We start from the raw sequence: 20,271 nt of genomic DNA on the forward strand, positions 1-20,271 counted from the left end.
GCTGGTGCTGGTGCTGGATTGTGTTTGGCTATTTGCTCAGTTGTTCACAAATAACTGCCAGCCCAAAAACTTAATGAGCTGAAATGCCAAATAGACTGGAACCAACGTTAGTGATATGTACACATAATAGCTCCAATTGCCGGTTATTTCCTCCGTCATAGCTGTCAAAGAAAGAAGCAGCAGTTACGCACAGAAAACGAACAAACTATTAGAACAATTGCCAATATGCAAACAATCAAGCAACATATAAATAAAACACTTTTGATGACAGACAACAGATACAAGACACCCATCACAAACAATATGATGGAACTGCTAACAAAGCCAAACAACTTGAAATATTCAAGAATGATACATCGTACAATACATGTACATATAAATATAGACAGACAGAACATATGTGCCAGACTTTGTGTCTTTGTGTGTGTGTGTGTGAGTTTGCGTGTGTGTAAATAATAGGAAATATATTTATTATGTCTGTTGGGTATATTTGATTAGAGACATCTATAAATTCTATCTACATACAGCACAGTACGTTGTTTGAGACATGAGCGTGACTCGTGGCAAAAATTCCATTCAGCGCTTAAGCTGCTTACTGCTTGCTACCAACCCCACTCCCCACTCCCCACCCCCACCTACAATGCCAACGCCAACGCCAACCCCAATTCGAATCCCAATCCCAGCGCTGCCAAGTGATAGCAGTTGTGCAGTAGGCTGCCATTCGAGAGCTCAAGTGTCGACCATATAGTGGCCATATACTAAGTTGAGTGCATGATGTCAGCGCGACATCCGTCAGAGCATCTGCCCCGGGCTCTGGGCGGTTGGGGCGTGCTCCAGTGAAAGGCGGAAATTTACCAGGGCCAACGGCAGCACTTCAAGCTAACCAGATCCAGTCTCACAGCTCAGTTGCAGATTCAGCTGCATTTTCAGTTCCAAAACCACCTAAGTGGCTCAAGCCAAGAGGCGTGAATGTGCGTCAGATGCGGAGCATTGTTCCTAACCAACAGACAACTAAGCCAACCACCTGCACTTTAGCTTATATTTTGCATCTTATAATGATATAGTCGAGAGTTCTCGAGAAGTACGAGCACAGCAAGAAAAACCTCGAGTTTGCCTGAGACCAGGATCATTAAAAGAGATTTAAATTATTTAGTCTTTAGCTTAAGATAGAAAAATGAAGATATTTGCCTTTGGTATGGGGGGAAATTATTTATCCAACTTAATATCCGTAGATATTTGCTGGCTCTGAAATCGAAGAGCCTAAGCAATTGCATTTATGTATGCATTTATTTTAAATAATTTTAATTTAATTTCACGTAAAAGTGAGTGTTAATCTTTGTTATCGGCATTTGCACGAATTCAAATGCTTTGCATTTTTCTTTTGACCTGAGTTAAATTTAGTGCATGCAGCTCCTATCTGCTGCTCCTACCGCAAGCTTAGTCTACTTGTCTATTTAATCTTTTAATTAGCATTTAAGTGCTGGGAACTTTGTATTTCGTCGAGAGACTTGCGTAACTTTTATATCTCACACACTTTGTACAACTTTCTCCTGTGGTTTACGAATCCCTTTTAATTCCAATCCAATTTCTTTTTTCTTTTTTGCAAACTGTTTTTCAAACTAAATGTATTTTGAAAGCATCCAATTTGCTTAGTTTTTTGAGCACCTTATCTGTGAGTCCTTTCTCTATGCTCGGCTACACACAATCACACATACACACACACACACACACACACACCCACACTGACACACACAGTTTAAGCACGGTGTCCGTCTACTTGTTGGACATTCCCCAAAGCACCTCTCTACCAGCTAGATGGCAACTGGAAACGGATAAGAACTCCCGGACAAACCTCTAGTATGCGGTGGGCTCTGAGCCGCCCTTTTGATGTTACGAGGCTTGAGATGCGTGTGTGTGCTTGTGTGTACACACATGACATACTACACGTGACAGAAGGTCCTTGTTCATATACTTTCTCGCCTGTGCTCTACTATGTCTGATGAAAGTTGCGAAATAAAGAAAAAATGTACTTTTGCCATATTTTGCATAGTAAAACAGGTCTTATGTATTTACATGTAAACCAAAAATGCTGCAATAGCTTTGGCGCTGCGTTGACCTCTTCGCACCACTCACACCTCTTACCTCTCACTTCTTGCTTATGCCGCAGTTAGAGCAACGCCCAAAGGGACCCAAAACTTTTTAGAGCAAAGTTACTGGGAATGGTAACGCCCGCCCCCAATCCACTAGACGGCTCTGCCTCTCTTGCCTTTGTGTGCGCTTTTGCTCCCAGCGGGCAGGGCAAAAAAGCAAAAAAAAATAATAATAAATAAAATAATAATAAACCAACAACAAAATATAAGTTGAATTTTTGTTTGAAGAGGTGCCGCCCGGCTTCCTTCTCATGATCATCCAACTACTTTTCCATAGGCACTGTGCGTATGTGTGTGTGTGTGTGTGTGTGTGTGTGTGTTAGTGGGTGAATGGTAAGCACGATGGAACCTTACAAAAGGCAGCTTCATTGTTGTTGTTTTCGCTGCTGTTGTTGTTGTTGTCCATCGCTCATGTTGCTGGCGGTTCGCTCAAGTGTCGGACAAAGTCTTGTAAAAATTAATAAGCGTGTAAATTTTATTGTATTGCCAAACAGCAGCCCACTCTCTTACACACACACACACGCACACCCTTGCACAGCCTCATATGCGACACAATACCACATAATATACACACAAACGCACACCCACATCTACATTAAGTTTAGTGCATGTGAAGAGTTTTGCTTTATTTGATGGTTTTTCGTCTAGCACTTCGTTTTTTTTTATATTTTTTTGTTATCCCCCAACTTAAGCTTAATGGCATCGCGTTTTGTTTGGCCCTTCGCACAGTGTCCCACAAAGTGCGCGAATTATGTGCATTATGAAATAGACAGATTTTAGGGTTCTTAAATATGGAAATATATCAGCAAAAGTGTTTTATTTCTGATTTAAATATATTGTCAACAGATATAGATAACAATTTTTTTGTCTATCATCTTCATAGGTACTCGGACTCGGGCCCTTAACTTCGTGCTACTCAAGCAACTAACAAAAAAAATATATATGATCATTTAGTTTGAAAGAATTTCGAAATAGTCTTATGAGTTGTCTACTCGCTAGCATTTGGCTAAGATATACCCTGTTTCGTGATCTTAAATCAGAAACATCGCATAGATGGGCGATAGAAGAGCGCACTAAGAAAGGGAGTCAGAGAAATGAGAATTCGCATTAGAAAGACGGAACAGGTGAGCGCGAGTGAGAATCGCGAATCGTATAAAAAATTGAGCAAAAAAGTAAATGTATAATGTTTTAATTTAAAAAAAAAAACAAAAGGTGATTGTAAGATTGAATTCTCAAATGGCTTGAACACATCTGATTTTATTAGGTTTATTTTGCTGGCGTTTTCCATGACTCTTGAACCACTGTGGTGGCAATGGCTGGCGCTAGTTCTCACGCTTGTTGCGCTCGGTGCGTTGACGGGGACGTTTGCGACAGTTTAAGTTGGAAGCTTTTGTTTCAAAAAATCTGCATAAATAATGTTGCGCTACGCTTGAGGGCAGTGCAGTGCCGGGAAGTGTTGATGATTTGATGGCGAATACGGAATGCTGAGCCGGAACGTAAAGTGCCTTAATGGCAGTCTAAAGACCTTGTTCTAAATTGCAGTTGGAACGCTTTGAAGGCTTCCAGCGACGCGGCGAAGCATATCGCTGGTGGGCTCTCCGGCATTTTTTTTTCTCTCGCTCTCTGTTTTTTTATTTTTGGTCTTCATTTATCTCTCAGCTCCACTTGCTCACCATCTTTTTTTTATATACCCTGTACCCACTCGAAATATCTTTGAAAAAGGTTTCAAGGTATTGGGCAGAAAAAAGCATCTTCCTTCTCATAAAGTTTTTATACATATTCTTGATCGAAGCGACAAGCTCCTTGATATTGGAAACAACAAAAATCTGTAGGCTTGAAATTTGGTAAAAACATTCTCGCATATCGTAAGCTCATCAAGTTGTTAGATTGAATTGTACAGAAGGAAGTGCAAAAGTATTTTACGGCAACTCGGCTCTGAGTACAGGGTATCTACAAGTTGGCCACTCTCGACTAGAGAGTGCGACTGCGACTTGTTTTTGGTTAGGAGTGTCTAACTAAACGCGGCTAGCTGGTTAATATTTAGCAACTGGCGCAACGACAGCTCATTTATCAGCACGTCGCTCATATTATAAATTACTTGGACAGTATGCACGACGTGCAGCAGCTGCTGCCTCAGTCCCAGTGCTATCTGGGCTAGCCAGACCTCCGGGGACTGGCCCTTCGATACCCAGTGAAGCGGAGAGACCGCTCCAAGCGCACAGAGCTCGAATCCGTAGAGCGCACTCCACGTTTGCACAGTGAAGCGTGCCGAGATTTTAAAGTGAATGAGTCGAAAGTTCGAGGCAAGCAATGTGTTAATTAAAATTGAACGTTTCGCCGCATCCGACGATGCCACGACGCCGCGATGCCAAGAATAGGAGCAGCAGACACAAGTCAAACTTTAAGTAAAATGGTATAATTCAATTGGTTATGTCAACCATGGTCAAAATTGAGGCTTCAGGTTCGATCTTGGATACTAATTGAGCCATCAAATTAGATGGTGCATTGAACTTGAACCAGCAGAGCGAGACCTCAATAATTGCAATAGAGGCAGATGGCGAGAGAAAATGTCTCCACTCTATGTTCCCAATGAACGGTGTAGATCAGTCTTACTCAAAGTGGGCGATAACGCCCCCTTGTGGGCGGCAGAGGCCTGCAGGGGAGCGATAAAGTGCACAAAAACAAGATAAGATACATGTGTGGACGCTAGAGTTTAACTAAAGTAATTAGAGTTATCATTGCGATGGGGATTTTTTAAGTGGGTGTTAGCTATACATTTTGGAGGGCGCTAGAACTTCATGAATTTACAAAATGTGGGTGGTAGATGAAAAAAGTTTGAGAACCTCTGTTCTAGCTTTAATGCTAGTTAAATCAAACAATTAAAAAAGTAAGAATATCAAATGCATTAGATTAACAATTTCTTTTTTTTAAAGTAAAAGGTATAATAAGAATATTATTTAGGCATGGAAGACTGGAATTTCTCTTTGAACCGAAGCGTTCTATATAATTGAGAAACAAATATGGATATATTCACTCGGCTGTTGAGACTGCTCAAGAGTATATGTATACATATATATGTACATGACGTCGGAGATTTATCTTTCAACGCGTCACACATTTTCTGGCAATATTCTAAAATTGAGAAATTAAACTTAATGCAAAAGTCTTTAAAGCTTGTTTTTTCGCAAGAAACGCTAAAAATATATTGCAATTGAAATATTAATAATGCAAAGGCCTTAAAAGTTATTCATTTAGAGCTTGCCTTTTCTTAAGAAACGATGAAAAAATCTAATACTCTATCTTGAGGTTCTACCGATCTTATAAAGCAGTGAGCTAAGGCAACTTAAATCTGTGCTACAAAAGGATAATAAAGCAAGGACAATAAACTTGATTTGGCGCTTAACGCCCTACCCTTTAGGACTATATTTGGATCAGTTATGGTTTTCACTTTGTATTTTATTTTTGCGATTCATCGATAAATTGACAATTAAAACAAAAAGTAATTAACACTCTGGCAGCAGGCAACGCCTCTGGCAACAGCAACAGCAGCAGCAACAGCTACCAGACGCCAGGCAACAGCAAAGGCAGCAGCAACGCGTTGGAAATAACATGAAAAACAAATGTTCAAAGTCAATGAACCCCAACCGGCATTATAACAACCACGCCAGCAATAACAAAAAACAACAACAAAGAACCACCGGGATGGCACAACTGTTGGATGTGTATCGATCAAAGCGATTGGCGGCGTCGATGTCAGCGTCAGCGCCAGCGTCAGCTATTTTATTGTACATAAATGCAGGGCAAAAGGAAATGGAAAACCCAATCATCCACCCACAACAATACAATACGGCAGCAACAAAAACATGATTTTGAAATTGTGCAACAAACCCAACTGGTTAAAAGTAAATATAACAAAATCATAGATGGTAAGTGCTAAATGTATGCAACTCTTTCCTAGAGGGATTGGCTCGACTGGCACATACCCTGTAATCGACCACGAATTTCTATCAAATGCACTTCAATCTACAAATATGTCTGCATACTTTCATAGATACTTAGCTTCAAACTATGGGAAATGCGTTCTTGCCCAACTCGGTGCTTATTGTCCGATCTTTATGAAACCTTTAAGGCAAAAACATGACATTCAAATGTGTATACCTCAGCGCTAGGCTCTAACTTTAAAATAAAGTTCTTCGGGGAAAATCTTTCATAAAAACCCTTTAAGGCTGTTGATTCTAAAGATGCATGTGCGAAATACCAAGTGAATTTTTCGTTTTAGCTTATATTATTTTAATCGTCGTATAATTTTAAGCTTGCTCTTCATATCTTTGGTTAGATATTTGGAGAAGGTCATGCGAGTATTTTGTATACACAACTTAGTGAACTTAGATAGATAGGTCATAGATTTATAGATTTGAGAGCGTGTTCATATAATAATCACACTTTATTCGACGAGCGGGTTTCAGATCAATATCTTTAAAACTAGACGCACAGCAGGGCGAGCTTGGCAAAACAAAAAACAATATACACTAGTTCATTTGGTGAACAGGGTATAAAAAGTTAAAGCCAATCTGCAAACTGCATTGTATGCAAATTGGCAACAAAATTTCCGCTGGCAATCATCGACGCTTCTGCGCTGCTGCCTGCGCGCGGGGCGGGCGGGTCAACAGGCGTCTGAGCGGCTTAAATTGATAAGCGTGCTAGAATTTGATTTAATTTGAAATTTCGCATATGTGCGCCACTTGATTCGATTGGGCTCGCTTATCAGTCAGCAACTCATCATCAGCATCAGCATCAGCATCATCATCATTGTCATCATCATCGCGCTGACAGCGATTGGCGGGCAGCTCTTTAATGACAACCAAAATATTAAGGGCTACGTGTCCCATTTTTGATGGCAACTACGCGTTTCCATGGCAGTCCATTAAAACTTCGGCCCCGGCAAAGGAGCCGCGGCCAAAAGCCAACAGCCCGCTGTCAGCCGAAATGAATTTCAAGAATTTGTCCAAATCGATGCTGGGCCAACAGTATTGACCCCAGCTCTTTGACATACTCGCGTATCGTGTTTTGCCACTAAGAAGCAATTTGTTCAGTTGCCAATTGAAGCTTTGTGGGCCAACGTACTAACTGGGCTAGCTGACGATGTGGCCGCACACACACCGACTTTTGCAAAGTTTGCTTAATTATTTTCCAGGCCTTTTATGGGCCTCACTTAAGCCCATTGATGACAAATTGCTGATATATACGCATATAACTGTATACATATATGTTGTTATACCCTTGCAGAGGGTATTATAATTTTGTCGTGAAATGTGTACCGCATAGAAGGAGACATCTCCGACCCCATAAAGTATATATATTCTTGATCAGTATCAACAGCCGAGTTGATATAGCCATGTCCGTCTGTCCGTCTGTCTGTTTCTATGCGAACTAGTCTCTCAGTTTTAAAGCTATCTTTATGAAACTTTGCAGAATTCCCTCTTTCTGTTGCACGCAGTTCATTTGTCAAAACCAGCTGCATCGGACCACTATATCATATAGCTGCCATAGGAACGATCGGTCGAAAAGTAGGTTCTTGTATGAAAAACATTTTTGTTTATAAAGTTATCTTGACTAAACTCGATATTTATTAGTTTTTGCTACGCTCCCCATATATATGCAAAATCCTATTAAGATCGGACAACTATATCATATAGCTGCCATAGGAAAGATCGGTCTAAAATTAAGTTTTTGTATGGAAAATTTTTATGTTTTTCAAGATATCTTGACTAAACTCGGTATTTATTAGTTTTACTACGCTCCCCATATATATGCAAAATCCTTTTAAGATCGGACAACTATATCATATAGCTGCCATAGGAACGATCGGTCTAAAATTAAGTTGTTGTATGGAGTCCTGTTTTGTTTTTCAAAATATCTTAACCATACTCGGCATTAACTATTTTCCCTGTGCTTCTTAGATACGGGCAAAGCACTATGAGCATTTTGAAAAGGTTGGGTCTGCAAGGGTATTAAATCTTCGGCGTGCCGAAGATAGCACTTCTTTCTCGTTTTTATATATATATTTTAAATGCGCAGGCATACATGAATGAAAATGCGTGATACTTGGAACTATTAACTCGCTTTACGTGGCAGTCAATTAGCTGGCGCAGCTGAATTATTCTGTTGAAAAAGGTCAAGGTTGTGCGTATTGTAAAGGATGGATATTTGCATGTACATATACATGACCCAGTGAATACATATCTTTAATATAATCGTGTCAAGGGCTCTTATTGCTTCTATGCTGTATAAGTTAGTCAGTTTAGTCAAACGATCTTCAAGAACTACAAGAATTACTCTCTACAAGAGCTCAACTGTGTACAATATGTTCCTATATATCTGACAATCCGACAGACTAAATCATTTATATTCCCTAACTGATCCAGGAATAAGATATTAATTAAATTAACTTCAATTTCCTGACACAGTTATCATACCCTATGATTTCCAGTCAAGCTGACCGCAAATTGAGCTCAACTATCTCGTGTGGATATTATTGGAGCAGACCTTCAGCAATTCCACTCAAAAATCTATATAGCCTAATCGTGCCTGAGTTGTAAAATGGAAAACACATAAAAAGGGAAAAACCAATAATGCAAATCTCAGACACACCCGGAAGCGACCTCTGCTAATTACTTAATTAATTATTCCATTGGCATAATGTAAATATCTGAAGGGGACAAGGATGCTTCGGAAAAGTTCTCTTTCGTGGCGCAATTTTCTTTTTGGAAAAAATCGAGGAAAGCATCGTCCACCACAATTTTAAATTAACGCAGTCAAGCGAGCTTTGCTAAGCTTAGAATAAAAAAAAAAACCATTTTACAGAATAAATTTGATAAATATTCTCAAAGGAACTCGAATCAAAATATCAATATCATTGATAGATATTTATATATGATATAGCAAACCAAATATTCCCAACATAGCTTTACTGTTAGCTCAGTTCAGCTAGTCAGTCGGAAAGAACTACAAGCTTATATTGAGAAGAGATATTTTGATTTTATTTTACACATAAATCGATACGTTGCTGGCAGGCATAACACTATGAATTGCTCTGTTTATTTATGCGGATTGTTAATAACGCTTAAAGGTTTTTTAAGGGCAGCATGTGGATGCAAGCAAAAAGGCGTAAAGCTCCGAATAATAACCATTGAACACCATTGAAATACAATCTATGTTAACATGAAAAACATCTACGGCGGGGGAAAATAAGGAAAAAAAAAGTATAAATTAAGTCACAGTTTCTCCGTAAAACCATCGATATGCGAGATATGGGCAGTACGTGCTCTTTGCAGTGCAATATTACGGGAGTACAAATAAAGCCGTTTTAACAGAGTTCGTTGCGAAATTCAATTGAAGCTTAAACAAGTGGCGAGTAGGAATTATGATGAGCTTAGGCAGCTAAAAGTGTTTACAGTGAAATCTCCACTCACGGACGGCACTGGCAACAATCGACAATTTGCTACTTTTTAGAAAACTTTTCCTCTATTTCGATTTATCGTCAACTTAGAAGAAAAGCTCGTTTTTATTGTTTTTGTAATATAATATAAGAGGACATTATTCTGAGTGGGTTTTCGCAATAGGCAGACTTCACTGTAGATATATATTTGTGTGTGTTTTCTTCTCGTGCAGTTGGACATTTAATTTGCATGGCAATAAGCAGACTTATTGAGTTATTCAGTGCGAGCCGACTCTCGTCTGTCGGGCTGCAGCCTAATTTCATTTGGGAGATGGAAATGTTCGTTCGTCTGTTCAAAGACGAGGATGAAGCGATACTGCACATGCCGCATGCCGCATGCCACATGCTTCCGAGTATAAATATAACAAGTGCCAACTGAAATATGTACATAAATAAAACGAGTAAGCGTTGCGTTCATCATTTGCCGACTGCACAATACTCTGTACACAGTCCTTCTGCCTCTTAAACTGTAACGCAAAGGCAGTGACTTTATAACTGTGCTATAGATCTTAACGTGGCGGGTGAACAATTTATTAAAAATGTACTATCATAATTTGTTTGGCTCTAAAACTGTCGGCGTTATTTGGTTCTCGAGTACGAAAGTGGCTGAAGCTGAAATACTTTGGGTTTGATTTGTAGCGGGGATAAACATTTTTTTTTTTTTTTTTTTTTTTGTGTTTGTTTATTGTATTGAATCAAAAATAGCATACATTTTTATTTCGGGGACATACAGTATAATACCATAGTGGTTGAGTATATACCCTATTTGGCATTTGTGAACAGAGTAGGTCACGCAACGAAATTGTTGCACAGACGGACACGAAGGCACGACATGCAGATGTAGTGGCAAATTCACTTGCAGCGAGGCAGTTGGTGCCAAAGCTTGAAGTTCACGTAGTCCCAGCCCTGGCGCCCCCGAACTTTTAAAGCTTTTGTCTGTTTTCGGGAGGACTAATTGTTTTTGGACGATGACAATCCCAGTTGTGACGCAGCCTGCGAGGCAGATATTGAAGAGCTGACGTTGACAGGATGCAGAGGACGACTGCAGTGGAGTAGCCACTTGAAGGACCCATGTGACTGTTGCGCGATAGCGAATAGTGCAATAAACTTTAACTAAATAAGGCACAACTGTTGCCCCTGGCAATGGGCATTGGCAGCGGGGGAGCTACCTCGGCAAAGGGTCGTCGCTGGGTGCCGAGCAAATCAAGCGCCATCAACTCTTCAAATTACCGCACAACACACACGTTTGAAATAAATAAACTCATTATGCCGCTGCAGGCGAGCCAGTTTTGCCAACTTTCCGAAAAAATAGCTAAAGTTTTTAAAGCAAAAAACAGCCAGAACTATTATACAAGCAGGTGCAAATTGTGTTGTATGGCTGCCAACTTTTGCAAATAAATCTAGTTTTTAGAAAATATTCAAAAGAATGCGAAGTGCCATAATTGCTATGAAAAAGTATGCTATAAACTTTCGAATAAATAATTAGAAGGCAAAGTGTTATTCATGTTCTGCGAAGAAGTTTAAATACTGTTGTACAATTCTGCCCCTGTGATACATGTGCCAATAGTAAGTGCTGTCAACTTCTGAAAAGTAAACTAGGGAAAATTAATACCGGAAAAAGTTTTATATGTTATTAAAAATTATACAGGGCCATCAACTTTGAAATAAATAATGGAGAGACTAACTTTTATAATAGTTATGTGAGCAAGTATTAATTACATAGTACACTTCTGCTCTTTTTATACAGGTGCAAACAGTAAGTGTTGTCAACTTTTAAAAAGTAACTAATTTTAAGCGAAAATTAAGAAGGGAACAATGAAAGTACAGTCCTATCAACATTGGAGTGCATAATAGGAAGGCTAACTGTTATAATCGTTATGCGAGAAAGAATCAATTATGTAGTACAGTGTTGTCAACTTTGTAAAATTAAACTATTCTTTAGAGTAAACTATAAGTAATATTCTTACGACTGTTAAACTGGAATGCAATACAAATGAAACGCAATCTAAGTTACTATGAACTTTTGAAGAGTGTGATAACTGTTATAAAAGAAAGCACAATAAAAGCGTTCACCTCAAAAAACTCTTAAGGTTTTGGGAGATTGTTATAACAGCTACGACTGTTATACAAAAAAGAGATTGCGAATTTGGTTAAGGTTTGCAATAAAATTTGGATATATTTAATGAAAAAATAACAAAGTAAATTTAAGAACTACCTAACAAATCTGTCGGTATCATTCAACACAAAATATCTTACAGCGGTCGCTAAAAAAATTATTACTTTGAAGATCCAAGTTACTCAAAAGTTTGAAAAAGTTTTGAGAAACATTTTTAATAGCTTAAGTTTGTAAAATAGCTAGATACGGCGGTAAAATCGACAAATTGGCAACATTGGCTGTAGGCACAAATAGACGACGAGAAGAAGACGACATCACCAACAACAACGGCGGCAGCAGCAGCAGAGAACTTGGTTAGAACTTTTGCGCGCTGACGTTGCCTTGCTAATGCCGCCGCCGCGACAGTGCTTGGGCTAGGTTCACCCCTGCAGTCGCACAGCCGCAGCCAGCACCGCATTTGCTGATGTTCCCGCATCAAACGCATTTGCGATGGCGACGCATTGTCGTTGGGATTTTAAGTTAAATTTAAGTTGTATGTTAATTTTTATGGTTAGTGGCAGTGCCGCTGCCATTGGCGCTGCCCCTGGCTCTGCCGGCGGCGCTGCTGCCGCCGCTGTTATTATTGCTAATAGATGAGCGAATAGAAATACCACTTAAATGCTACAAATTAATATTAAATTAATATTTACTCGTGCGGGTTGCTGTCTCATTTAATTGTGAGTTGTTCGCTGGATTATATGTCTTCCTGGAACAGCAGCAAAACGACAACAATAACAAATGCGAGCACCAACACAACAGTTGAGCTGTGTTGTCGTGTTGTTGCTTTGTTGTCGTGTCAAAAGGCGCAGAGGAGTTAAATGTGTTGAGCTGTAGTAGAAGAGTTGTTGTTGGAGTCGTGTGTTGTCACTGGTTCTTGTTGTTGTTGTAGGTTTTCCCTTTGGTATTCAATCGAACTCAATTACTTATACAGTTGCATTCGCATACATTGTACGCTCACTTATAAACAAATGCAGCACACGTATTTTCTGTTTGCAAGTGTTTGGCATTTATAAAAAAATAAAATAAATAACCACGAGCACGTCCGACTTTTGGAGCCGCAAAAAATCTACTGAATAAATACGCAAGCAATCGATAGCATGCCAAATGTGAACGCTAAACGATTAACTATCGACTACTTGTTAGCATCGACAGCTGATTACTATGTGCCGCCAGGTGGCAGCCTTGCACTTTTATTTTCGCAATTTTACACAACATCTTTGTTATTAATTTGGATTGTTTTTACTAATATGGTTTAACAGAAAGTTGTTATTTCAATGTATTTCGTTAGCGGTAGTCATATGCATTTATAGGCATTGCGCGCTAAGAATTTAAAACCAGCTGTGTGCACCAAACTATCGATAAAAACAGTCTGCTAACAGCGCTGCCAGTGCCCTTTATTGGAAACTCTTTCACAATGACAAGAGATGGCGCGACAACAATAGTTCTCGAAACTGGCAACAGACGGCGCACCATAATTTGAAATTCTTTTTCAGGTAATGGAAAATTGTATTAATGCAAAAAATCCAATTGAATTACCACTTAAAGATAATTTAATAAACAATTCAAAAGCAATTGTACGTACACGAACAAGCCGCACTCTTAGTGCATGACAAACCAATTTTTAATTATCTGATAATTGTTGTGCTTTTATGCCTGACATACTATGTACGCCCATAAAGCCAATGGGTCTTATCAATATTGGTTATAAACCGCAGTCAGAAGTTGCCGTACTTAAATTAATAGTTTCTGTGGTAATTTATGGAACCCTAGATAAAAGGTGTCGATAAACTGAATTCCATGTTCCTCAGCCCAGGGCTAATCGATTTTTATAGTCGTGTCATAGAATGTGTACTTTTTTTTTTACAATTATGTATGTATGTATGTTTAGCGTCTATGTGCGTACTAGGACCTCGTAGAACTCCAATTTGACCTCCTCGCCGCCAAAGGGTATGTAGATGCAGCCGTGCGAGGGATGGATCTTGCCAACGGTTAGACTTTCACAATAATTGGCGCGGCCCACATAAAGCGTTTCGCCGTCGACATTGGGACCGGAGGCCACCGCATTGGGTAGCACATTGCCATGGGAGGCGGGTATCCAATGGAATCCGGCGCCGACGAGCACCTGCACATCGGTCACCTCGTGCTCGGCCTGGGCGTAGGCAGCATAGGCGGTACCCTTGGACGGCACCACCTTGGCGGGCAGCAGATCGCCATTGCGAAAGACGCGACCCACATAGATGGCATCGCCGTTGGAGTCGTGGCCACCCAGAACTGCGCCCTGGGGTATGTTCGAGGCGGTCGTGTCGATCCAGCGCTCCGGCTGTGAGAGCACCTCGTACGCAAAGATCTTCACCTCATCGGAGTCATAGGGTATATACAGGCAGCCGTGCGAGGGATGGACCTTGCCCACGGTCAGGCTGCCGGCATGATAGCCGCGACCAGCATACAGATCCTCACCATCAACATTGCGACCCACTTTGACGGCGCTGGGCGGCACAGCGCCGTTCTCGGCTGGCAGCCACTCGTAATTGTGGCCGCTGAGCACCTCATAGCTGTCCAGCTCCACCTCCTGGCACGCATACGCCACATAGGCCTTGCCCTTGTTCGGTATCACCTTGGCCGGCAGCAGGTCGTTGCAGTAGAAGGCGCGCCCAATGTAAATGGTATCCCCGTCCGAGTCATGGCCGGCAACCACGGCGTTGGGCGGCACGCTGCCATGACTGTAATGCCTCCAGGTGTGTTCTGTACGGTTGAATTTAGACATCAATCAACAGTTCGCTGCACCGCATCGCTGCACCACTCACCTGACATTGCGTGCGATGTCTGTCGTCGTCCAACTACGGCTAAAAGCCATTTGCGCTTACCGTGTTGCCGCACCTATTGCCGCGCTCTTATCAGCTCGTGTGGCTAGATAACGCACCCCCAGCCCCAGCCGCAGCCCAGCCCCAGCACCAGCTCCAGCTCCAGCCTAGCCTAGTGACGGTACCGTGATTGCGTATCGAACGAGCCCAAAATAAAAAAAAAATGATAACTTTACTAAAGCCTTACACGTTTCTGGCCGAGAGGAAAAGATCAACACAATCCGGCCAAATGAATTATTTGCTGTTTATTTTATTTTGGGTGAAAACTGCACGAAAAGTGGGCTAAACTCAGCAACTGTGAACTCGGCTAGGTAGCGACACTTGCATCTCCTACGTCCAAGATGCTATTGGTGCGAAAAGTTGGCTCATTTCAATTGTATTTTAATGTGCCACAAAAACCGGTTCGAACCGGCGGAAAACGATTTAGTGATTCATATGATAAATTTTATAAATAACAACTTGGCTCGCCCAATGCCGGGTAATGCTAGGCATATTAAAAATGACTATAGGCACAAGCAGTTTCTTTATTCCTATTACTTAATCATATTTTTTTTTTGAGGTACTCAGAAATTCGCGACTATTTAGTAGGGTGCAATTCAAGCCATGTTGATCCTTTATTTACTTTTTTTGTTGCATCGTCTCTTCGCGTACTCCACTTATTTAGTGGTTGCTGCGTTTGCGTTTGATTCTGTAGCACTTCATCGGATTTTTTGTTTTGTTGATACCCTGTGCACCGCACTGAGAATGGGTTCGCTTCGCGCGCGGAATTTATTTTGTTACCATACCATTACCAAACCCTATTTGGCATTTAGAAAACAAGAAAGAAAAATTGACTAGGCTCTTTGGATATTTTTTTTGATCAGACGTATAGCTGAATCTTATATCTTGGACCTTACATATATAAGAAATATTATTTTATAATATAATATAATTTTATATTTGTCATTTTGTTTTCTTTGTCTTCCCAAAACCTATTTCAATATATTTTTTTTCCAATCAAATTAAATAGTTAAATATTATTCAATAAAAAATTGATAAACTAAGACGAATAAAGGTTTAAATCAAAATATGTTATAGGTACAATTATGTGGAAAACCAGGCTCACGAAGCCAGCCCAAAGGCGTGGCACATTAGTTTAAGTCCTGAACCGAACTAGAAAATACATTTGTTTATTTCTTGACATTTTCTACAGATGTTATTTACGATAATGAAAGGGAGAACAAAAAGAAGAAGTGTCTAGGTGTATACTTTTTTTTTTTTATGTACTTTATAATATTGAATACAGGGCATCGCTTAGTCGGGCAACCCTAACCAGAACGCCGCTGCTTATTTTTTTGCTCGTATTTTGTTGTTTTGGTTTCAACAATTGCAGCTTTTGTTTGCGATTTCGACAATTTACAACTATATGGGGGGCGTTCCGGATTGGAAGCGGAGGGGGGGGGGGTACAGTGGAGCCGCGCGTGTGGTCGTGCATGTCCTGCAGGACAAGGCGAACAGCTGTTCGTCCGTTGAAAAAAAAAAGGGAGATTGTGTATAAAAAGTGTTGCATATTATGAAAAGCTGTGCAATAAATGGGCGAGTTCTTTGATTTGTGGCGCCTGATCAAAGAATCTATTTCGTTGCCAGAAAATTGGAGAGTATTTAATTTAAAGACCACTGTCGTGTTCGTGTGAGTGTGAGTGTGTGTGTGTGTAACTAGGCTACCTGTGACGCTTTCCGCTCTCAATTCACATCCGTTAGAGGCAACGCGCCAGTCGCGGTTACGCTTCGGCCACACAATGCGGCAGTTTTGGTGGTGCTCGGGCCTGGCCAGCTGTGAGGGGTGTACCTGTGTGCGTGTGCTTGTGTGTTTCTGTGTGTGTGTGTGGGTAAGTGACTGTTGTTTTTCCGGCTGGCAGGGACCGCACGCGGTCAATCTAGCAACACTGCCGTGCACGGGGTCACTCACATGGGTCTGTGGTTGCGCCAGCCGTATGGCATAGCTGCAAATGGATGCTGAACAAGCTTCAGCTGCTGCAGTCGGGTAATACAAACAAATGCAAAAGCAACAGCAGCAGCAGCAGCAGCGGCAGCAGCAGCAGCAGCAGCAGCAGCAGCAGCAGCATTCAGACAAACTAATGACGCGTTCTGCCAATCGGCAGCACTTAAAGATGCTGCTGTTGGCCCTGTTTAAAGTTAGACGGCTTGGCTCCGGCTGGGGTTAGGGTTTTGCTCTGGAATGCGACTATTAAATGCCATTTCGCCCGCCGACCCACAGCCCATTCCAAGGCGGACTGTGCCTGCCATTGCTTAAAGCAATTCACTGGGAAAACGATGCGATTTCAATTGTTGTGCTTGCCGCAATTGTCGCCAGCCAATGGCTTGTGCTGCAGCTGCCTGCAACTGAAAATCTGACGGTCCGACGGCCTGACGGTCCGACAAACTGGCGCATTTTGGGTAAAGTTTGCTCCAACTGCCTGACAAGATGAACATTTGAATTGCATTATGGTAGCTGGCCAGGCGATTTCTGTTAATCCACATTCATAAGTAGGCTTTAAAAAGTAAACACAGTTCAAAAACTTTAAGTGAGCTTCTCAAACGTACATCTGACTGCATTATATGCATTATACTTATATACATGATTGCATTATATGGCACTTTTTAAGTCGGCTTTAAGCTTAATTAACTTGCAATCTGCTCAGCTCGCCTTTTTTTTGATAGCCCGTTTCATATGTGAAATAAAGTTAATTTTTATTTTGCTTAAATATAACATTTTTAAGCATATATTCGCTTTCTCTTCAAGACAAGAATCCAAAAACCTTTAATGAAACACATAGGCAAAATTTGGTCTTGGAAATTGTAGTTTGGATACGACAATTTTAAGCCCATTTAAGATGCTGATGTGATTAAATCTGGTCTGATTAAAAGATGACAGTAATTGTTTTTGTTGCTTAAATTATTTATTAAGAATATTTCGATTGTTAGTATTTCATTTAGCAAACTTTAATACCCTGCAGTGGTACAAACGATTTGTAACGCAATTGTGAGGTACTTATTGATGCCGGCCTAGAGCTGAACCGGTTTGAGCCCGGTTTGTCAGTTTTTTACTTGAGAATAAACCTTACACCGGATAAGTTGGATAAAAAAGACGATTGCTAACCTCAAACGAATCAAATTTTTGATACGTTAATATGATTTGCATGTTAATATATTTTAATAATACATTTATTTTATAAGAAATTTAGTCTTATATAAGTAGATAATCCAGTTGACGAATCGCAACATAAAGCGAGAGGACATCGGTTCAAACCATGCACCGAACCAGCAAAATTATTTGTTGGCCTTGTCGTTCTGCTTGATTGCTTGAGACTGAGGCAATAGAAACATATTTAAAAGCTCTACAGAAATATTTTGCAATGTTTAACTATATCAAGTAAGGTAGCTGGTTCAATTGCAGGAAATATGCAGTGAATATTTCGGGTGAGAGTATGAAATTGGCGGCCACAATACAAGTTCGAGGTTTTCCCTTTGGTTAAGCGTTGCTTTACGTATTTTTCCGCTTGGCTAAACATTTTTCAAGCGGAATCGAGGGATTCGAAAAAGGGTTGCCATGCTGTCAACTGTTGCACAACGGTGGCAATTTGCGTTTCGAGGGGCATCCTGTCAAATAGCTGCCTGCAAAAGTTGTCATCCTTGTTGTCTCCGTTCGCTTCCGCTCGACTCGAAGTTGGCATTGCAATTGCAGCTTGATTTCCATTTGCCATCCGCTAATTGAGAGCATTGGGAAAATGTTTTTCCTCCGACACAATTGCCATGCCAGCGAATCCAACTTGTTGCGCAACACGATGTAATTCTTGCTTGTGTTTTCGCGAAAATGTTCCCCAAATTGAATGCTAATTAGGAAGTGCAATTAATGAAATCGAATTGCCAGCTACCGAATAGCAATAACAAAATTCTGGCTTTATTTTAAAGCGAATCGAAATATTCTTGATTGTAAGTAGGAAAATTAAATAAAATCTTGAATTATTCATATTTATTGCAGATATTGCCGAAATATTCCGAAATCGAATAGAGATCAGATATAAAGAGAGTAGAAAGAGCGCAATGTTTTATACTCTATTCCAATAGTGAAGCAGAGCATATTGGTTTTGTGCACGCAGGAGAAAGACTTGAAATTTTTGTATGCACTTGTTTCACAAAAATTGTAGGGTATTGTGGCCACTTAAAGATATATCCTAACTGATAAACGATTAAGAATACAAATTAGTATTATATGACAAAGCAGTCACAGCTGAAGATACCTTATGCCTGGCTTCAGACCTTGTCTTGGCTGTCTCCGACTGCAACAAACTTGGCTCTGTATAAAATAGTTTATTGCTGGCAAAATAAAGGCTAAGAAAAAAAATGGTATTCACGGATAAGTATGTCTAGACGTGAACCGATAAGCGAAACGGTTTACGGTTCGCATCGTTTATTTTCAATAGGCTTCGAAATCTGAATCGGGCGGCGAGCTGCCCACATCGGCCTTGATCGTGTAGTTGGTCTGATTGATGCTATAGTGAATGTTCAGATAGTGCCCGGTTTGGATGGGCAGCGCATAGTAGCCCAGCTGTTTGCTGGCATCCTTGTCGTTGCGATGGTAGATAACGTGTCCGTTGCTAATAACCAGGCGCAGTTCTTGCGTGCCGTCCTCGTTGTGGCGCACATTCTGCTTGAGGATCTGCACCAGCTGCGTTTCCGGCTGGCGCACCGGCAGCGAGAACAACGGCTCGCAGCGGCAGCTCAGCTTCTGGGTGAGCGGGCATGTTTGTGGGGGCGTGCCGCCAGTGCCGCCAGCACCGCCCGGCTTGGTGCCGCCCAAGCTGGGCAGATTGCCAAGTTGGCCCACATTAAACAAATTACCGAGGCCGCCCAGCTGGCCCAGGTTGCCCAGATTAAAGCCGGCGAGCAGGTTCTGGAGCGGCAAATTGGTCAACAGCGTGCCCACAATGGGTATATTCTGCGGAAACCCAGGCAGAAAGCCAGTTGGCTGCACGCCCGCCGTGTTGCCCCCCACTCCAACGGGCTGCGCCGGCTTGATGGGCTCCAGCGGCGGATTCGCATTGAAGTTGTCAAAGTAGATGGGTATACCGATGCCGGCATTGTGCTGTTTAAATATGGTATGCTATGCTATTAATTTGATGCTCTACTCCTCATCTTGGCCACTTACAGCTACCAGCTGGCGTTTGTTGCGCTGCTCCGGCCTGGCTGTCGTGGTCGTTGTCCTTGTCGTTGTCATCTTATCGGATGTCTCCGCAGCCGCAGCGCTGATTAGCAGTATGAAACCCAGATAGCTTCTCATGTTTGGTGCCTTGCCAGTTCTGTCTGATTGCCGAAATGTGCCAAGTCTTTTATATGGGCTGCAACGATGGCTTTTTGGCTGCTCCGGAGCATACGAATTTTTATTTTAAGTTCTTTATGGGCCTGGAACCAGTTGCAATTCAATTAATATGCATTCAAAGTGTGTCAAATCGAACAGGTATACAGCCTCTGATGTCATGGGCATCATAATGTAAACTTACTTACGCAGCTAGTTATCTTAAATGCCGCCGACATCCAATTTTAATTTAGACAGCTATACCAACAATC

The 20,271-nt window shown here is 41.1% G+C and overlaps 3 protein-coding genes across 3 annotated transcripts; all 3 read right to left on the reverse strand.

Annotated features, from left to right (window-relative positions):
• Position 1: 1 nt before the first annotated feature.
• On the reverse strand, positions 2–12,869 carry LOC135427369 (uncharacterized). Its single transcript, XM_064680851.1, has 2 exons — positions 12,454–12,869; positions 2–161 (listed from the first exon to the last, which is right to left on the reverse strand). Exon 2 carries the CDS (start codon positions 157–159, stop codon positions 37–39), a length of 123 nt encoding a protein of 40 aa, XP_064536921.1. The 5' UTR covers positions 160–161; positions 12,454–12,869; the 3' UTR covers positions 2–36.
• A 727-nt stretch (positions 12,870–13,596) lies between these two features.
• On the reverse strand, positions 13,597–14,731 carry LOC135427501 (uncharacterized). The gene is made up of 2 exons (XM_064681030.1): positions 14,608–14,731; positions 13,597–14,545 (listed from the first exon to the last, which is right to left on the reverse strand). The coding sequence occupies exons 1-2, from the start codon at positions 14,612–14,614 to the stop codon at positions 13,695–13,697; spliced, it is 858 nt and encodes a 285-aa protein (XP_064537100.1). The 5' UTR covers positions 14,615–14,731; the 3' UTR covers positions 13,597–13,694.
• Positions 14,732–19,120: 4,389 nt separating this feature from the next.
• Positions 19,121–19,984, reverse strand: LOC135427541 (uncharacterized). The gene is made up of 2 exons (XM_064681074.1): positions 19,853–19,984; positions 19,121–19,789 (listed from the first exon to the last, which is right to left on the reverse strand). The coding sequence occupies exons 1-2, from the start codon at positions 19,982–19,984 to the stop codon at positions 19,121–19,123; spliced, it is 801 nt and encodes a 266-aa protein (XP_064537144.1).
• Between the last annotated feature and the right edge of the window lie 287 nt (positions 19,985–20,271).

Source organism: Drosophila montana, unplaced genomic scaffold (genome assembly GCF_035044405.1).
Source record: "Drosophila montana isolate Dmon_TW-CO22-7 unplaced genomic scaffold, ASM3504440v1 contig_2178_1, whole genome shotgun sequence".
NCBI lineage: Eukaryota > Metazoa > Arthropoda > Insecta > Diptera > Drosophilidae > Drosophila > Drosophila montana.

Bases quoted from the DNA above. Each gene is read 5' to 3' on its own strand.
- LOC135427541 (XM_064681074.1), bottom strand. From the start codon at position 19,984: ATGAGAAGCTATCTGGGTTTCATACTGCTAATCAGCGCTGCGGCTGCG. The intron at 19,790-19,852 runs GTAAGTGGCCAA...ATATTTAAACAG, and splicing joins ACAAACGCCAGCTGGTAGCT to CACAATGCCGGCATCGGTAT.
- LOC135427369 (XM_064680851.1), bottom strand. From the start codon at position 159: ATGACGGAGGAAATAACCGGCAATTGGAGCTATTATGTGTACATATCA.